Raw genomic sequence first — 20,749 nt, 5'->3', positions numbered from 1 at the left:
TTATTAAACCTCTGCAGATGCAGCATGAGTGATGAAAGTGTTGGACTAGAGTCTCTGACATAATGTTGATGCTTTAGTAAACGCTCTGACCTGCTGCAAATATCTAGTTGGAATTAAATAACATTCGTTACCAGGTTAATGTAGCGTTACTAATGTAACATAATCATGTTTGTACATCATAAAAAAATATATATAATTTAAGGATATGGTCAAAGTCTAAATTATTGGTGGGGTGTGGAATTTTAGGCAACCCCCAGTGATTGCAATTGCTTACGGATACCTTGGTCTGGTGTACCTTCCAGAAAGCGCCACAGAGCAATCCTCTTAAAAAGTTGTATTTGTACCTTAAGGTAGCAGGAGGAAGAATTTACTTAAACTATATAAATCATAAGTCCATTAGCTATCCTTCTGGGTAATCCTATAAACAGATTTGGGTCAGATCGTTGAGCACATTTTAACCGCAACAGTTAAGGCTGTGCTCAACATCTGGAATAACCCATCTTGTTAAAATTTATGGTGTTAAAAGGAACTACAAATGGCTGCACACTTTATTTTATACAGGCTTTTACAAGGCCCTTACTTTTTTGAGGATAGAGGACCTTTACCGTGGTTGTCTCTGCCAGAGATCCAAAGATGGCTGCTGACAGTACTGTGCAACCATGCAAGTAGAGGCAAGGTATGGAGGAGCCCTGGGTATTTTTTTTTTTTTTTTTTTATGGAGTTGGAGATGGGGCCCTATGTGGATTGTGACACATGCTCATTTAGGTATACTTATATTAAGTGTCTAAGGGCTATTCCACACGGGGAGATAGCGACGCGTTTGCGGTCGCGGCGACAAAGCGCCGCGACAGTCGCCGCGACCGGCGCAGGCGACAGTTTTGTATGGGCGCCTATGTAAAAACGCCTGTGCTAACCACACGAGGCGATGCGCTTTTCAACAGTCGCCTGAAAATGCCTCGCCAGGCTTTTTCAGGCGACTGTTGAAAAGCGCATCGCCTCGTGTGGTTAGCACAGGCGTTTTTACATAGGCGCCCATACAAAACTGTCGCCTGCGCCGGTCGCGGCGACTGTCGCGGCGCTTTGTCGCCGCGACCGCAAACGCGTCGCTATCTCCCCGTGTGGACTAGCCCTAAATGTTATGACTTGCCATAATTTATATACACATTTGGCTGTACTTTGGGACATAGGGAACTTTCAGGTTAAGCCTCCTCTCTTCAGGAGGCTGGACACTGACAGAAACCATATAAATCCTGCACCTCCTCTATATCCCTCCTGATTTATCTCCCACAAGGCAGGTTTTTTCAGTGTTCTCCAGAGCCTTGTACTCTTGAAGCTGTAGACAAGAATTTAATGTCGGCACTGAAACATGAGTAAGACTGGAGCCAAGTCCATTCCAGGATTTGTCTGTGTGGGGGTTCACTTGCTTAGTAGGGAGAGCCTAAAATATGTTCTGATTAATAGAGAACTGAGGAGCTTTCTCCTTTGGTGTCACTTCTGCTGGCAAGCACGGTCTCCTCTGCACCAGAATAAATGCTAAACAGTTGCACACCCAACTAAACTGCCATAGCTGTATGCCAATCCCTTCAGATGTTTTACTTGACTTCTTAACATAAAACTCAGTTGTCCAAGCTTTGCTTAATTAAGTTTGAAATAAAAACAAAACCTTAATTAAGTTTGAAATAAAAACAGAAGCCCATTATATATGCTCAAATATATATTTTTTTCACGTCTAGTTTTATGGACTGTGCTGACTAAAGAGTTTTCTGATTTGAACCCGTTTCTGGCCTGTTAATAACTTTATCTTACAAGTGTGAATGATGACATCTTGACTAGAGTCTCTGAAATATTATGAAGCCTAAAGTAAACGCTCTGACACACTTCAGCCATTAATACTGTATGGAATTACTGATGTGCCAAAAGAATGTAACAAATATATCTTTGTCTGCAGGTAGTAACGCTGGGAGCCTCAAACTATCACCTCTGGTATATGGTAAGCTTAATTCCACATCTGCAGCATGAGTGATGAAAGTGTTGACTAGAGTCTCTGACATAATGTTGATGCTTTAGTAAACGCTCTGATCTGCTGCAAATATCTAGTTGGAATTAAATAATGTAACATTATCAGGTTGCCAAAATAATGTGACAAATCTATCTTTGTCTGCAGGTAGTAAGTAACACCGGAATCCTCAAACCTATCACCTCTGGCATCTGGTAAGCTTACTTCATATAAGGAGCTGCAGCATGGGTGATGAAAGTGTTGGACTAGAGTCTCTGACATAATTTTGATGCTTTAGTAAACGCTCTGACATGCTGCAAAAATCTCTTCAGGCTAAAACTACAAATGTATGTATAATACTACAAATGTATTATGTATTTTTAGACCAAAAGGTAACGGCACACAGGCAGATTCCCCTACCTTCCCTCCAGCTATAATGAAAAATCGCCAGCGAGATGGCACTTGCGTCTTAGTTTTTTGAAGTCACCTGAAGTTTCCTGGTGATGCGACTTTAGAAAACGAAGCGATGTGAGCCAACCTGCTGGCGATTTTTCATTATAGCTGGCGGGAAGGCCGTTCTGTGAGACTGTCACCCTGAAGAAGAGGTGATTTGTCACCGGGGCAACTAATCTCCCTGAATCTGCCCATGTGCCCTTACCCTAAATAACTGAGAAACCACAAAAAAGGCAAACTATCTTGGCATATCAATGTCTATCATACTGTTATTTTTTAGGTGAACAACCCCTTTTAACAGATTTGTCAGATAAACAGATTGCGTTGAGGTGGATTACATGGTAAAATGTGTTTTATTTTGCTTTACAGGCCTTCACAAAATCAACATTGTTTGGAGGGAAGATGCTTCAAGAGGAACAGTGTTTGTTAAACAAAATATTCCATTATGCAACGCTTGTCTTAATAAACCCTTTGTGTTTGTAGTCTGTTTTGGTACGTGTGATATGTCACATGGTAACATTTTAAATGCAACACTAAAAATTCAGTTATAATTTTGTAGTCTTCACCATTCCCAAACCCCATTGTTCCAATTGTCACATAATGATGTTGGGCACTTTGCGAGTTTAAAGGGGTATTAAACTCCTAAACTATTAATTAATAAAAGGAGTGCAGAGAATGTAGACCAGATACTGCTTTCTGTCTCCTGAAACAATGTTGCCAGCAGATAGGTTTATTAAGACATAGTGAAGACCTGATTACCCACTCAGTTTTTTTGGTTTGACTTAAAACAATGCAACAGTAAACACTTTTTGGACTGTAAGTAGCAATTACATTACAAATAACTTTAAAGGGATGCTGTCATGGGAAAACATTGTGCGGTTAGTGGGATTCGAACGATCGTACATCTTACAATTTTTCAGCCGACATCTGTCAGGAAATTGATCGGCCAGGTTAAAAAATCTTTATCGGTCCCAGTGCAATCTATCTATGTTTGCAGGGCCAAGCAGGCAGCTCCCCTTTGTTTTCCTGGCAAATTGGTCTTTTTTTTTGATGGTCAATTCGTACGATCATTCCGAGAAAATCGTGGTCTCACGATGAGGATCGGATCTTTTAAAAAATCTCAACATCTATGGCCAGCTTTAGGGTAAGGCCACACGCTAAAGTTTGAGGAGATTTAGTTGCCTGATGACAATGTGCCAGGATCAGGCAACTAATCCTCATGAAGCAACTTCGGGTGAACTTCACAAAGAAACTTCAGCTGTAATCGGCTTTGTAGCATCAGCTTATATTACATACAAACCTCATTTTCTGCTTGATACTTTGTGACGAGCCCTATGTTTAGCTTCTCAACAGCTGCTCAGAGCCCAGTGAGCATGTGAGTGTTGCCGACACTTTCCAAGATGGTGACCCCCTGTGACAAGATTGAAGTCCTGGATCATTGCTGCTATTGAGAAGCTGAAACTTTAGGCTGGTGAATAAGTTCAGTATATAAAATATGGCATTTTTAGGGGTTATTTCTCCTTTAAAGAGGGGGTAAAGAGCAAGAGTTGATGGACTATGTAAAGGTGGCATTGCAAATGGTGCCCTCTCATAAGTGAATTGTACTGCACAGCCTCTCCTCTTATTTGGCTCTTAGCAAGAATTTACCAGGGGGCTGCAGGAAGGGTTCAAATAATAAACATGTACTGCTATGGTAAAATTGGCCTTATCAGCTGAATATTAAGGTGGGCCTCCAGCCTGACTCAGACTGGCAATCTGTGGCTCCTGGAAAAGAGGGGCTGCTGTAACGTGTCATAGAAAAGTCACTATTTAATGGGCTGGTGGGGGTAGTTTGGACTTCTTTGTATTTGGAATGCCAGGGCCTATTCTGACCCCCAGTCCAGACCTGCCCCCCCGCTCCACTGTAAATTGCCCCCTAATTGTAGGACTGTTGTACTTTTGTCAGATGCATTTGTGTTTTGCCACACTTCCCAGTATAGATTTTGTCCAGCTAGCAGTGTTATTTGATAAAATGCCATTAACTTCAAATCAAATGCAATTTCTATTCAAATCCTGCTAATCTGAGTGAAAATGCAGGTTTACTATTGCTTGTATTGTTACAAAAATAATTAGAATAAATACCTTTTTTAAAAAAAGAGAATGCAGGTTTACATGATTTTACTTGCAGCAGTTCATATCAAAAGTAGCTTCTATATGATAAAACTCTTTATGTAAAAGCATTCACAAAGAGAGAGAGTGCTCTGAAGTAAAGTATACATTAGGTGCTGGTAATATAAGGAGAATGGAGGAGAGGCTGGAAAGTGGTACTGATGCTGGTATAACACTGGGAGGAGGGAAGGGGCTGGTACCTGGAGATGATGCTGAAATGGAAAATGATGGGGGTGGTAGCAATGAGGCTGACGATGAAGACAGATGAGATATTTGGGGGATGGGTCATTGCAAAGAGAACAGAGGAGACGGAGGAAGCTGAAAGGATACAGGACAAATAAAGGACTTTATAGTAGCAGCACTAGCACATAACTGCTACATTCTATAGCACTGGGATTTGATTCAAAAAGAAAATCATGACAAGTCAGTCACAAGGAATCCAGCAGCTGCTGCAGGCAGAGAAGAGAGCGGCTGAGAGAGTGTCTGAGGCCAGAAAACGTAAGATGTGAATGTAAATGCATAAATGTTATACATACAAAGGACACCACCATTTATACTGCATGGCTGTATATATATATATATATATATATATATATATATATATATATATATATATATATATATATATATAAATTCCAAAAGTACCTGCACTAGTGATGGGCGAATTTATTCGCCAGGCGCGAATTCGCGACGAATTTGTGCGTTTGGCTGCCAGCGAATAAATTCGCGAAACGCCCGCGAAAATTCGCCGGCGTAAAAAAAAAAAAATTCCGAAAAAATGGACGCCGGCGTCAAAAACGGGGCAGTTTCGCGAATTTTGCGGCGAAGCGAAACGGCACAAATTCGCCCATCACTAACCTGCACTCATACACTGGTCAATGGTGGGTGCACGGTCAAAGTATAATATCCACAGTTCAAAATGGACCAGCACTCCAGCAGTTTAGTCAAACAGATTTATTGACACATCACTCGTGTATTCCAACGTTTTGGCCCTCGTTGGGGCCTTTATCAACCATATATATATATACACACACACGTATGGGATCTGTTATCCATAAACCTGTTATCCGAATCACAGAAAGACCATCTCTCATAGACTGTAATAATAAAACAGTAACTTGTGCGTGATCCCAACTATGATATAGTGAATCCTTATTGGAAGGAGCACCAGCCTATTGGGTTTAATTATTATTATTTTTAACATGTATTTATATAGCGCCAACATAATGGCTACATGATTTTCTACTAGACCTAAAGTATGAAGATCAAAATTACAGAAGGTATGCCAGTTGTACATGAACACAACATGATCGTGAATACTTGGCCCCTCTCCCTTGCAGGAAAAGCTCGCAGACTGAAGCAAGCCAAGGAAGAAGCACAAGGGGAGATTGAGCAATATCGCCTGGAGAGAGAGAGGGAGTTTCAGATCCAGCAGCGCACTGTATGTTGCCTAATTTTAATATTTGGGTACATTAGCTACTGTATTTTTGAGCCGATACTTATATGAACAGTAGGAGCACTGTTAGCAATGGAAAAACACCAGAAGGCAAAAAAAAAATGTTTAACCCTCCACTTCTAAGCTAGTTGCTCCCCATTCCCCCCCCTTGCCTTGCAGCTTCCATGTGAAACCCATAACTCCATCTTCCAGTTGCCACTGGTAAAGGTTTGCTTCATCCTTTGATTAACGGACACCTCTAGGAAGGATCTTTGCATTTACAATAGGATTTCATGTTCTTAAGGTTTGCCAGTTAATTTGTGGATTGCTGCTAGCTCTGCTGATGTTGGTCATGCTGTCATTGGTGCAACTAGTTAGTACTGGGCCCCACAGCAAATTATTTTTCAGGCCCGCAAAAGGTTTAGAATTGACTTGTTTTACCAATACCAATTGAAACTGTATATAAATTAGGGCCTTATGGGGCCCCTATAGCTCCTGGGTCCTACTGCAGCCGCAGGGTCTGCTTCCTCTATAGTTACACCCCTATGTGCTGTTATCATTCTGAAAATGTATCTCTCAGCATTTATTTTTTCTCTCAAGTACATAGGCAGGGTCTTATAAAAACCGTACACATTTTTAAATTAAAGTATATTGGAGATAGATTTATTTTTCATTAAAGAAAATAAAAATGGGATTCTATTTTTTTGCCTTTACTTGCTCTTTAAAGACACAAAAGTGTCTGTAGACTGTTCTTACTTTCACCAGAATATGAAAAGTGACGGTTGAGTCAGTATTTTGTCAGATTTCTGTTTGTGAATATGGAGATTGTTTTTACACCAGTCACTTTTGGATGTCAGATGAATGATCCAATATATCTTATAGGGGGGCTCCGATTGCCTAGAAGATGTATTAGAGCTCACTCTATTAATATCAGAAATTCTGTCTCTCTACATGCAGAATTTGTGCAAAGGGCAGTTATTTTGTTAGATTTTCTTTGTACTGAAATCATTTATTTAGAGTGATCTCTAATACATCTGATAGGAAAGGAAGCCCCCTATAAGATAGATTGGATCATTGATCTGACACCCAACTGCTGCATGAAGACAGAATTAAGAGAAATCGATGCTGAGAGAGAGGAATAGTGAAGATAAATTTGATTATTTCAGAAGCAATGCAGAATTTTTAATTGACTGTATTAAGAAGGTTTCTTACTTCAGTATAAGGAAGCTAATTTTAAATTTCGCAATTTTCAAGATAGTTCCCCTTTAACAATGGGAAAGCTTTAGTTTGTTATTAGGGGATTGTTAATGAATGATTAAACAATTTTGTTTCTGTTTATCAACAAAGTGTACCTTTGTACCCTGTCTGCACAGGCCCTGGGAACACAAGGAGATCTTTCTTCTGAGGTGGAAGCTCGGACTCGACAAACACTGCAAATGGTCCAAAGCAGCCATGGAAAGAACAAAGAAGCAGTCCTGCGACGGTTATTGGGCCTGGTGTGCAACGTAAAGGCGGAGCTTCATCCCAACTACCGTTTCGCTGGCAACTGAGCTTCAATTTTTACCTGCTTTTATCTCCCTCATTTGTTAATTTGAAGCATCAGTGTCTGTATTGTATATTATCTATGGAATGGACCCTCATTTGGTGGAATTGTACTGTGATTCATGGGAAGCAACAGAGTGATCATTATTGCTCAAATTGCACCCGCAATCCCTTGTGCTGCTATAAATGTCTCTATAAATGCAAATAAAAGGAGACATATAGGGGCAGATTCACTAAGGGTCGAATTTTGAAGTTAAAAATACTTCGAAATTCGACCCTCGAATTGAAATCCTTCGACTTCGAATATCGAAGTCGAAGGATTTAGCGATAATCCTGCGATCGAACGATTCGAACGATTTTAATCCAACGATCGAAGGAAAATCCTTCGATCAAAAAAAGGTTAGCAAACCTATGGGGACCTTCCCCATAGGCTAACATTGACTTCGGTAGGTTTTATCTGCCGAAGTAGGGGGTCGAAGTTTTTTTTAAAGGGAAAGTACTTCGACTATCGAATGGTCGAATAGTCGAACGATTTTTACTTTGATTCGTTCGATTTAGTTCGAATTCGAACGAATTTAACCAATTCGATGGTCGAAGTACCCAAAAAATACTTCGAAATTCAAATTTTTTCATTTGAATCCTTCACTCGAAGTTAGTGAATCTGCCCCATAGTGTACAAATAAGCATGTACCAGTGCATTATACTCATTTAGATGTAGAAGAATTGTGCTTTGAAAAGAAGTGTTTCAGGTTGATTTATTAAATATTTCTGCAAAAACCCTAATAATCCTTCCCTTCCTTTCCACTTCCTGCTCCCTGAATTCCCAGGCTGTGCAGTGGAGCTGGCGGCTCTCACCTCATTTTACTGTAGGACAGGAACCAATCAGCAGCTAGCAGGACCAGGAACTGAAACCTGTCTGTGTTTATGTGACTGTAGGGCTGTGATTGGCTGTCCCCTATCCTACTGTGCTTCTGGCAGGGACTGTTAGGACACACCTACCCCTCATTTCAAACACAGACAGGGACCAGTAAAAAAGCAAATTTTTAGCACAATGTAAAAGCAACACCATATATTAAATATATATACACCTTATAATTGTCTACAAAATTAGTTTTTTTTTTTCATGTCTCCTTTAATAAGGAACAAAGATAGGCTAACTAATAATTGAAAAAAAACATAATAAATAGTGCAGACCAATTCATATATATATATATATATATATATATATATATATATATATATATATATATATTTATAAATGTTCATTCATATATATTTATCTAAATGAAAATGTAAAATGAACTTGGTTGTTTAGCTTGCAGCAGAGGAATGTTTGCAGAGAGGTAGGAGGGACTGTATTTCACCTACCTGCAGTGGAATTTTGAAGTTTGGAGGAAAACATAAGTAGAGACCGACCTTGCAAAACTCTAGGGGGGTTATTTATCAAGGTCCGATTTTATCTCAATATTTTCTGCTACAAACTCCGATCAAATCCTCTTTGGTTTTTTACGTTTTTTTATAGTGATGGGCGAATGTCTCCTGTTTCGCTTCGCACTCAAAAATCGCCGAATTTATTCGCCCTTCACTACTTATTTATTATTACATTTTCCTGAAATTTGCTTTGCGGGATAAATTCAGATTTTATTGTTCTTTTGGATTTTTCATTCGAAAACTCAGATTTCTTATGCTTTTTGCCCCGAAAACTTTGGGGTATTGCACGAAACCCAGCATAAATCAAAAAATCATTGCGACTTCTCCCATTGACTTATATGCAACTCGACAGGCCATCCTCGGCGTTTAATAAATTCGTGAAAATTCGTGAAAGTCTGATTTTTTTTAAAAAAAAAAAATCACAAATTTTTCAGGTTTTTTGCATTTGGAGTTTAGTAAATATCCCCCTAGGGCCTCATTTAAAACCATGGTCTAGCGCAGTGATCTCCAACCAGTAGCTCATGAGCAACATGTTGCTTTCCAAACCCTTGGAATGCTGCTCTCAGTGGCCTCAAAGCAGGAGCTTATTTTTGAATTCCAGGCTTGGAGGCCAGTTTTGATTTTATAAAAACCAGATGTACAGCCAAAGAGAGTCTCAATGTAGGTTGATAATTCACATAGGGGCTACCAAATAGCCAATCACAGCACGTATTTGGCACCTATTTGGCATGCTAGTGTTACTCCCCAACTCCTTTTCTTCTGAATGTTGCTCACAGCTCCAAAAGGTTGGGGATCCCTGGTCTAGCGGCTACAGAAGGTGTAGCAACCATTGAAACTTGCAAGGTTTTGTATATTTACCAAAGTAAAATGACTGTGTAGTCAACATTGTGCTCAATAAACTGTTAAAATCATTTGCAATAGCCTATACTTCTGCTAGGACAGCATTGGGACAGACATGACATGGGGTGCTTCGCCAATGAGGCGAGTTGAGGCTGTCGCCTCAGGCGGCAGTGCCCCACTAGGTACCAGGGGCAGCAAAAATGCTGCTCCTGGTACTTTAAGAGCGAATTTCCGGGGGAGGGGTGGCAGCAGCAACTGCTGATGCCTCAGGCGGGGGAGGGAACAGGATCGCCCCTGGACATGACATGCATGCAAATAATACTAGGCTGAAATAAAACCGTTTATTTTCAAAGGATAGTTTCTGAATTATGTGGAGGATACATCAGAGAGCATGATGGGTACAAGCACTGCTATTCAGAGCAGCATGAAAAGCTGGGCACAGTGGAGAAACATTGAGTATACAGTATCTGTAAAATGGGATATTGACATTAAACCCGCCCACCATAAAATAAACACTCATTTTGCCCAAGTGCAGTAACCCATAGCAACCAATAACAGGAGACAAGTAAACGCTATCTGCTGATGGGATGCTATAGGTGAGTAGACCTGTATCAAACTTTACACCTTTTATTATGTGCGGCTGAAGGCCTTTGTGTGGATCATTTCATTTACCTATCGGTTTACTTTGGACACTGGTTTTCTGGTTGCTGGTAACTGCTGAAATTATCAATCATTTTACAAACAGAATATAAATGCATATAATGAAATTGCGTGCATGTGAATCGCTGCTGTATTAGTAATTGTATTCTCTTGTGCTGTCTGTCTACAATCTTTCCTATCACCTATCTTTGCCCTCTGACTTCAGCCTTGGAATTAAGGGGGAACTAAAGTCTAAAATAGAATAAGGCTAGAAATGCTGTATTTTGTATACTAAAAATAAACATGAGCTTACTGTACCAGAAGCCTTATTAAACAAATGATTTTGTAACTTTGTTAAAGACCAAGACCATGCACATGCTCAGTGTGGTCTGGGCTGCTTAGGGATCGTAATAAATTATGAAAACAGCACAAGTCCAATAATATCTGCCAGAAACCAATACAGCAAGACTGATTTAGAATTAGAATATACAGACTGCACTGGGTCTACGGTTACAAATCTCTACACGGTCATTGGCTGCTTTACAGGGAAACAAACAAAGCTGTTCCGGGTCAGGGAAGTCAGGGCTCCCCCCTGCCGTTTGAACGTATGATCAGTTTCCCTGCAGAGCAGTTAGGGACCATCTGAAGTTTTTAATTTTTTAATTAAAGTATATTGGAGACAGATTTCTTTTTCATTAAAGAAAGTAAAAATTAAATTTTAATTGTTAGCCTTTACATCCCCTTTAACAGTAACAACACAACTTAAGTTTTCCCATAGTCTATATAGAGACCATAAACTGACAGTGTACACATTTCTCTGAAAACCAAATAACAAGGAATGGAAGTGATTCACATTTATTGTTTGTCTGACAGTGCTGCCTACTGTACCCAAAAGGCTGCCATTTGTTTCATTTAGTTGGGAAGGAAAGTGAGAGATTCATTGCTGTCCTCCAATGTTTTCTTTATCCAAGGCATGACTTTGAAAATGTCCTGGTAAAAGTCCCGGGCGTTGCTTTTAGTTTGTTTTACTCTTTTACCTTTTTCACAGTGATCCACAGTTCCCCAGCTTATAATGCCAACCTTGGGAAAGAGAAAGGATAGTGAGCTTTGTGTACATTTGCAAAGTGCTTCAACCTATATCAGGTCCAGGAGTTTAGCTACTACAAATTTTTGGCAAATAATCTACTTGATCAGCAGTAACCAACCTAGATCTTATCTATTCTCTTTGGCCATATGAACACCACTAAAACACTGATTCAGCAACAGCATTTCCCCTTGCCCAAACTACTCCTGCGTCTGACTAACCTGAATTCCTGCATTAGCATCCACCAGTATTAGCTCCTCAGTGCCCCAAGTACTCTCTAGCATTATTAACCTTGCCATGCAATACCATCTGCAGTCAGCTTGTATAGTGCCATTAGCATGCCCCTTTTAAAACTCATTCCTTAAACATATCTTCCAAAAACAGACACTGCTTTCAGAAGCAGGCTTGTGACTAATATGGCACACAGCTTACTGGGTCCCTTTATTATTTTTTCCTGAGTTCATCTAAATATATTAATTCTGCTTCTCCAAAAACTGTCTGCCTAAACAATTTGCTGATATATTTATGGGCAAGTATATATATATATATATATATATATATATATATATATATATATATATATATATATATATATATATATATATATATATATATATATATATATATATATATAAACAAGAACTTTGGGAGAGCTGGCACTCTCGTCACTAGGTTCAACTTGCCTGGGTGCAGTGTCCAAAATTCTGAAATAATAATAATATAATAATTTTGTCGCCTGGCTACTAATCGCCTCGTCTTTTGAGCAACTATCTCCCTGAACTGCCTCAGCGTTTTTCCCCATAGGCTACAATGAAAAGTCGCCTGCGCTAATGCACACACGGTGATGCGTTTTCGATAGTTGCCTGAATTTGCCTCACTGAGGCAACTTTGGGCAACTATTGAAAACGCATCGCTGCGTGTGCATTAGCGCAGGCGACTTTTCATTGTAGCCTATGGGGAAAAACGCTGAGGCAGTTCAGGGAGATAGTTGCTCAAACGACGAGGCGATTAGTAGCCAGGCGACAAAATCTCCCCGAATCTCCTTGTGTGGACTAGCCCTTAGAGTGCGGACCTTCTTTACTGAACATATATATACTTATACTTTTTTTGCACTGGCTATAACACATACAGTAATATATATATATATATATATATATATATATATATATATATATATATATATATATATATATATATATATATATATATATATATATATATATACACATTCCAAGGCCACTGCACACGCTTGCCAACAAGTTATATACCTGCTCCCAGAATTTCAAATATATAGGTATGTAGATGCCGGTGCACACAGGGAATTTTTTTCAAATCAATAATCCTTTATTGTAACGACGTTTCGGTCCTCTATCGGGAGAAAGGTCCCGATAGAGGACCGAAACGTTGATACAATAAAGGATTATTGATTTGAAAAAATTCCCTGTGTGCACCGGCATCTACTTACCTATATATATATATATATATATATATATATATATATATATATATTACTGTATGTGCTATAGCCAGTGCAAAAAAAGTTGTGGATACCAAGGGGCAGATTTACTTATGGTCGAATATCGAGGGTTAATTAACCCTCGATATTTGACTCCCGAATTGAAATCCTTCAACTTCGAATATCGAAGTCGAATGACTTACCGCAATTCGTTTGATCGAAGGATTTTAATCCATCGATCGAACGATTTTTCTTCGACCTAAAAAAGATAGCAAAGCCTATGGGGACCTTCCCCATAGGCTAACATTGACTTCGGTAGGTTTTAGTTGGCGAACTAGGGGGTCATAGTTTTTTTTTAAAGAGACAGTACTTAGACTATCGAATGGTCGAATAGTCAAACGATTTTTAGTTCGAATCATTCGATTCGAAGTTGAAGGTCGAAGTAGCCCATTCGATGGTTGAATTCGAAATTCAAAGTTTTTTTTCCTCTATTCCTTCACTCGAGCTAAGTAAATGGGCCCCAAGTCTCTAACATTAACAGGGTTATTTACTAAAATCTGTAAATGTCTCACTATTTTCTTAAAACTACTTTGACCAAACTCAAACTGCACATTTTTACCGTATCTATCAATAAATTTACTCAAAAAAATCCAAATTGTATGTTTTTTTCAGATTTGACACCTGAAAACCTTGACTGAATCGGATTATTGGACAAACCCAGAGCAGATCAGGATATCTTCCAATTGTAAATGGGACCTCTGCCATTGACTTCTACATGAACTCAGCAGGTTTCAGATGGAGTATTTTTTTATTTGGACTTCTAAGATCATTGTGCTTTAATAAATCACAAAAATTCTATTTTTTTCCCTTTAAAACTCTGATCAGAAAAAAAATTGGAGTTTAGTAAATAACCCCCTATGTGTATGCATTAATTATTGTCTATATATACAGTTATTGCAATAATGTGTATGTAACTTCTACATGTATTTGCAAGAGACCACTATAATTTCTGAAAAAGTTTCAGGATATCCATTGTCCTTTTAAGTGAAAAGCATGCCAGTGCCTGCACTTACCTGAACATATCTCCTTTTAACTTGAACGAGTAGTGGACCTCCTGAATCCCCTGTAGGTTATAGAAACAAAGCCAAATGTTACAGAAATCCCGCATTTGGTCCTCATTAAAACCTTTTTCAAGGATACTTTATAAGTGTGCAAACAAGCTTTAAATATTTAAGTGTACAAAAAGGCGCCAAAAAGACATCAAAGTGCTAGTGCATTTCATCCAGTAAAATCACATCTCATTAGAATAGAATACATTTCAATTTGAATAGTGCACGCTGTTTAAAAAATCTGTATAAAAAGCATATAAAGTGCAATACATTGTGTCACCTGTGTCTCCATTGTGCTAAATTATTATTATATATGGACTAGTGGCTAGTTTTTCTGGACAGCAATTTTCGTGGTTCTTGCACATCAAATTACAAAAATTTGGGTACTTTGCACGACAATTTGAAAAATTCACGTTTTTCCCGTTCTTTTGTTTTCGTGGATTCTAGTTTGGTCAGACATTTTTTTTAAAAAATCAGAAAAATTTGGATTTTGATAAATAACCCCCTTAGAGACCCCAAAATGAAGTTAGCACATACAACTTGTCACAGAAGTCACGTCAGCTACTAAATAATCATTATTATAATTAACATGTACTTATATAGCGACAACATATTTTGCAGCGCTGATATATAACATTTACTACTTTTTTGCAGGGTAAAAACACAAAAAATACGTTGACCCCCCCAAAATTTTTGAATGTACAAATTCAAACAAATCCAAAATGGGCAACCACGTCTTTCTACTCCAAACTACTGTGTCGCAATGCATTCCCAAAATTGTTTGGATGAAATAGCTGAAAATCACCTCAAAACTTACATTTTCTAGCATCTTATCTCTCACATAAAATTAGGTACCAAGAGAAAACATCCTAAATATGAAAGCCAGGGGTCCAATGAACAGTTAGATGCCCATTGTGCATAGGATTACCAAAGAATCTGGCATTTAGAGACCCCAAAATGAAGTTAGAGCATACAACTTGTCACTTCAGCTACTGAATGATAATCACATTTACTGCATTTTTTGCCGGGTAAAAACACAAAAAAATATGTTGACCCCCCAAAACCTTATATTTTTGGAAAGTACGGATCCATGTTATTCTACCCCAAACTACGTCGTAATGATATACTAAAATTGTTGGTTTTGATGAAATAGCTGAAAATCGCCTCAAAGCTTCCACTTTCTAGCATCTTATCTCCCACATAGCCATAGGTACCAAGAGAAAACATCCTAAATATGAATGCCAAAGGTTTACTGAACAGTTTGATGCCAAATATGCATAGAATTACGAAATTTTGTGGCATACAGAGACCCCCTAATGCAAGCAGTACATATAAATTTTCACGGTGACACTCTGGCTGCTGCAATATAAGCACCCAGTGTGTGTATTATGTGCCATAGGACCTCCTAAAAGGACGGAGACCCTCGAAAACCATATATTTTCCAAAAGTACATGCACCTGTTACATTCCACAATTTTTCTGCATTTCTTGTTTTTGCCTCAGAAACAGCATTTTTGATGTCATCCCACAAGTATTTTTCTATTGGATTAAGGCATACCTCCCAACATTTGAGAATAAGATAGAGGGACAAAAAGTTGTGCTGCGCTCAGTGCGGTGAAAATTTTGGTCATGCCCACTTGGTAGCCACACCCCCAGACGCCACGCCCATTTAGCAAAAATATACCCCTTTTCCTTGGAATCATAGCATCAGACATCAGAGTTACACCTCTACTACATGAGAAATGTATTAAAATAATATATATATGTTAAAAAAATATATATAAAAAAAATATATATATATATAATCTCTTGTTGTAATTGCTCTTCCCACCCACCCCCACTCCAACCCCAACCCCATAACTTTTAGTAAAAACATAAGATATGCAAAGTCAGCTTGCCCCTATTACAGCAAAAAGCATTCATATTATATGTGTGTGAGAATTATTGCCTTGTGTAAATTATTATTAATGTTTGAAGGAGGGAGGCAGAACTGTTGCTGCTGCTGAGATAAGATATGAGATTTCCCCAGCAGTGCACTGATTCATATACTGGACATTCACCCAGTCGCAGGGTTAGCAGAACTGCAGACTAGCTATAGCAGCAGATGAGATCCAGCTGAGCAGCAGAACCCTGAAGCAGCACTGCTCACACCGTGCGGCAAGTTAGGAGAGAACTGATTCTCAGCAGCAAGGGTGCTTCGCCAATGAGGCTAGTTGAGGCTGTCGCCTCAGGCGGCAGCACCCCACTAGGTACTAGGGGCAGCAAAAATGCTGCTCCTGGTACTTTAAGAGCGAATTTCCGGGGGAGGGGGGGCAGCAGCAACTGCTGCTGCCTCAGGCGGCGGCGGGGCCAGGATCGCCCCTGCTCAGCAGAACCACAGAAGGCAAACTTGTGATTATGACATCATAGTGTCATCTCGCGAGACTATGCAAACTTTCGTAAAGCGCATCTGAAAAAAACTGGAAGAGCCGAACATGCAATTGCGCTCTCTGCACCTCTGCACTAGAAGAGCTGAATTTCCGGGTTGAAAACCGGAAATTCGTCTCTTAGTTACCAGGAGCGGCATTTTTGCCGCCCTTGGCAACCATGGGGTGCTGCCGTCTGTGGCGAGTAGCTCAACTCGCCTCATTGGTGGAGCGCCCTTGAATAGGCCCAACACCATAGTATCATGATGCTTGTGCCACCATGTTTCAATGTCTTCATACTGTACTGTGGCTTGAATTCAGTGTTTGGGGGTCATCTGACAAACTGTCTGTGGCCCCTAGACCCAAAAAGAACAATCTTGCTTTCATCAGTCCACAAAATGTAGACCAGTCAATGAGTTCTTTGGCAAATTGTAACCTCTTCTGCGTGTCTTTTTTCAACAATCAAATTTTTTTGGGGGGCTTTTTGCCAATAGCTTGACTTCGCGTAGTCGTCTTCTAATTGTAACAGTATCACAGGTAACTTTACACCTTCTTTGATCTTCCTGGAGCTGATCATTGACGGAGTCTTTGCCATTTTGGTTATTCTTCTCTCCATTTGAATGGTAGTTTTCTGTTTTCTTCCATGTCTTTCAGGTTTTGGTTGCCATTTTAATGAGATCATTTTATCATTTTCTGCACTTCTTTATATGTTTTCCCCTCTTTAAATAACTTTTTAATCAAAACATACTGTTCTTCTGAACAATGTTTGAAACAAACCATTTTACTCCAATTTTCAGAGAGAAATGCATTTTCCTTAAATAAGGGCCATAATTGACACCTGTTTTTAAACAGAATGAATTACCTCACTGGTTCAACGTCACACTGCTTTTATTTGGAACAAGCTATTGCCGTATTATTCTGAACACTATTATGCTATTATTTGGCACAAGTCTTAATTAAGGATTCAATGACACAGAATCTGCAGCATGCATGTCATGAGTGTTTGGTCTGTTGGTTTTCTATTACTCTGCTACACCTACTACTAAATTTGCCATGTAGAAATATAATTTTGACCAAAAACAGTGATTATCAGGTTAGTGATGTCGGACTGCTATTATTCTGAACACAACTGTATATACAAGACTGATAGGGTTTGTTGGGTAACTTCTAATTGGACGGACAAGTTAGAAGTGGCTGATTTGGAAGAAATGCTGGCAGAGATGGCTGAATGTGATTTGAACATAGTTAAACTATGGGAATAGGGACAGATTTCTAAACTGAGAGAAATGACTTAACTAAGGGGCAGATTCACTAAGGGTCGAATTTCGAAGTTAAAAATACTTCGAAATTCGACCCTCGAATTGAAATCCTTTGACTTCGAATATCGAAGTCGAAGGATTTAGCGCTAAACGTTCGTTCGTTCGATCGAAGGATTTTTCGTTCGATCGAACGATTAAATCCTTCGAATCGAACGATTCGAAGGATTTTAATCCAACGATCGAAGGAAAATCCTTCGATCAAAAAAAGTTTAGCAAGCCTATGGGGACCTTCCCCATAGGCTAACATTGACTTCGGTAGGTTTTATCTGCCGAAGTAGGGGGTCGAAGTTTTTTTTAAAGGGAAAGTACTTCGACTATCGAATGGTCGAATAGTCGAACGATTTTTCGTTCGATTCGTTCGATTTCGTTCGAATTCGAACGAATTTAACCAATTCGATGGTCGAAGTACCCAAAAAATACTTCGAATTTTTTTCATTCGAATTCTTCACTCGAGCTTAGTGAATCGGCCCCTAAGTGTTGGAGATGGTATGGGAGAGATACCTGGATCAGGGTCATGGAGGCAGAGATGGCAATTGGGCAACTGTTTTTTTAAGGCTTTAGCTCTTTAAATCATTTGGTGGTTGGACACTTATATGATTTGGAAAATTATTGTAAACGTGGTTCAGTTGCTTTGCCACAGAATTGTTCAAGATTTGACTGCCAATGGAGTTCCTGCAAGGGCTTCAAAAATTGGAACAATCAACAAGTCAGTGTTTCTTACACTCGCTCCACTTCTTCCTTTATATCACCAATTCCACAGAAAGATGTGGCTGAAGGAACTAAGGCTAAGTTACCTTTACACACTGGTGGGTCCACCACTGGTATCAATCCCCCAGTACAGAGAAACTGGTCTGAAACCGCATCCTCAATATTTGTCACATCCTTCAGTTCTGGTGTCTTTTTAGCAGCGTCTAGGCAAGCATGTCTCTATAAAATCACAGGATATGGAAGGGTTAAACAAGGTCAGACTAATTGTTTAGCAGCAAAAGAAATGGTCATTCGCTGTCATATGTGGAACTTGCCAATACACAAGGATCTGTGAAACTTAAAGGGATACTGTCATGGGAAAAAAAAAAATTTTCAAAATGAATCAGTTGATAGTGCTGCTCCAGCAGAATTTTGCACTGAAATCCATTTCTCAAAAGAGCAAACAGATTTTTTTATATTCAATTTTGAAATCTGACATGGGGCTAGACATTTTGTCAATTTCCCAGCTGCCCCTGGTCATGTGACTTGTGCCTGCACTTTAGGAGAGAAATGCTTTTTGGCAGGCTGCTGTTTTTCCTTCTCAATGTTACTGAATGTGTCTCAGTGAGACATGGGTTTTTAATATTGAGTGCTGTTCTTAGATCTACCAGGCAGCTGTTATCTTGTGTTAGGGAGCTGTTATCTGGTTACCTTCCCATTGTTCTTTTGTTTGGCTGCTGGGGGGGAAAAGGGAGGGGGTGATATCACTCCAACTTGCAGTACAGCAGTAAAGAGTGATTGTTGTGTGATTGTTGAGTGATTGAAGTTTATCAGAGCACAAGTCACATGACTTGGGGCAGCTGGGAAATTGACAATATGTCTAGCCCCATGTCAGATTTCAAAACTGAATATAAAAAAATCTGTTTGCTCTTTTGAGAAATGGATTTCAGTGCAGAATTATGCTGGAGCAGCACTATTAACTGATTCATTTTGAAAAAATTTTTTTTTTCCCATGACAGTATCCCTTTAAAGATCTGCCAAGTTCTGCCTTTTGAGTACAGATGAGAAGAGAGAGAGAAACAATATCAATGTCAATATCAGTTAGGAGGAAAGCAGCTGGTGTGGTGTGGGGAGAACTTGGTTGGAAATTTTGCATCTCGGGGGTTTCACAACATGAAAAATAAACACTTGTCTTAATGAGATGCATGGTATCATTGTGACTGGATCATCAGTTAACATCTACCTCAATAAATACAATGGTTGTGATTGAATTTAATTACTGTATTGCCTGTGAATTTTGAAATGCTGGTGTATTCCCTACCATTCAGATGAGTGGTGATAGGTAGTGATGGGCGAATAAATTTGGCAGACACGAATTTGCGGCGAATTTCCGTATTTCGGCGCAAAAGAATACATTTGTGAAACTGCAGCGACAATTTGCAGGTGGAAAATCAGGCGCATCAAAAAAATTGCAGTGCGTCAAAATTGTCACGAGCATAAAAATTGTCGTGTATTAAATTTATTCAGACGCCCAGTGACTTTAATGCATTTGGACCAAATATCTGCGCATATAAAAATTGACGCTTGCGTCAAAATTTACGTGCATCGAAAATATTTTGACACCCACTGACATCAATGCATTTCGCAAATTTTCCACCGTTTCGTGAATTTCGCACATTTTTCTGCACAGATTCACTCATTACTAGGTTTTTATTATGTTAGCCTCTGATAACACAGGTATGGGACCTGTTATCCAGAATGCTCGGGACCTGGGGTTTTCCTGATAATGGATCTTTGTGTAAATTGGATCTTCATACCTTAAATCTACTAGAAAATCATGTAAACATTAAATAAACCCAATAAGCTGGTATTGCTTCCAATACGGATACAGTTTTATTATTACAGAGAAAAAGGAAATGATCATTATAATGGAGTCTATGGGAGATAGCCTTTCCGTAATTTGGAACTTTCTGGATAACAGGTGATCCAATACCTGTAGCTCACTGAATATAATATGGCAAAACAGAAAACCCTCAAAACATCAACAAAGCAAACCCTGGAATGACTGACACAATAAAAATAATGCACACACCTTACTTCCTCTCTTTATTAGCACATTCATCTCTTCCATTAGATCACTTTTTTCCTCTGCTATGAAGACAGCTTTGACCTCCTCTTCAGACAATAAAGCTTTCTCTACGAGTGA

At 39.1% G+C, this 20,749-nt stretch overlaps 2 protein-coding genes and 1 non-coding gene across 3 annotated transcripts in view; 2 read left to right on the top strand and 1 right to left on the bottom strand.

Moving 5' to 3' along the window:
• Positions 1-1,810: 1,810 nt before the first annotated feature.
• Positions 1,811-1,876, top strand: LOC121397862. Its single transcript, XR_005963978.1, has one exon. It is a non-coding gene; the product is annotated as a small nucleolar RNA SNORD52 (small nucleolar RNA).
• Positions 1,877-4,845: 2,969 nt separating this feature from the next.
• atp6v1g2.S (ATPase H+ transporting V1 subunit G2 S homeolog) lies at positions 4,846-7,842 on the top strand. Its single transcript, XM_018233250.2, has 3 exons — positions 4,846-5,095; positions 5,938-6,038; positions 7,406-7,842. Exons 1-3 carry the CDS (start codon positions 5,014-5,016, stop codon positions 7,580-7,582), a joined length of 360 nt encoding a protein of 119 aa, XP_018088739.1. The 5' UTR covers positions 4,846-5,013; the 3' UTR covers positions 7,583-7,842.
• Positions 7,843-11,327: 3,485 nt separating this feature from the next.
• cfb.S (complement factor B S homeolog) overlaps positions 11,328-20,749 on the bottom strand; it is a 38,567-nt gene continuing 29,145 nt past the window's right edge. The window contains 4 exon segments of the mRNA NM_001085578.1: positions 11,328-11,564; positions 14,098-14,147; positions 18,651-18,783; positions 20,636-20,739. Coding sequence (NP_001079047.1) covers positions 11,397-11,564; positions 14,098-14,147; positions 18,651-18,783; positions 20,636-20,739 — 455 coding nt within the window. The 3' untranslated portion in view covers positions 11,328-11,396.

This window comes from Xenopus laevis, chromosome 8S (assembly GCF_017654675.1).
Source record: "Xenopus laevis strain J_2021 chromosome 8S, Xenopus_laevis_v10.1, whole genome shotgun sequence".
NCBI classification, from domain to species: Eukaryota; Metazoa; Chordata; class Amphibia; order Anura; family Pipidae; genus Xenopus; species Xenopus laevis.
Note: the sequence above shows the minus strand (reverse complement) of the source record. Positions and strands in the feature narration are given on the sequence as shown.

Bases quoted from the DNA above. Each gene is read 5' to 3' on its own strand.
- atp6v1g2.S (XM_018233250.2), top strand. From the start codon at position 5,014: ATGACAAGTCAGTCACAAGGAATCCAGCAGCTGCTGCAGGCAGAGAAG. The intron at 5,096-5,937 runs GTAAGATGTGAA...TCTCCCTTGCAG, and splicing joins AGTGTCTGAGGCCAGAAAAC to GAAAAGCTCGCAGACTGAAG. The intron at 6,039-7,405 runs GTATGTTGCCTA...CTGTCTGCACAG, and splicing joins TTCAGATCCAGCAGCGCACT to GCCCTGGGAACACAAGGAGA.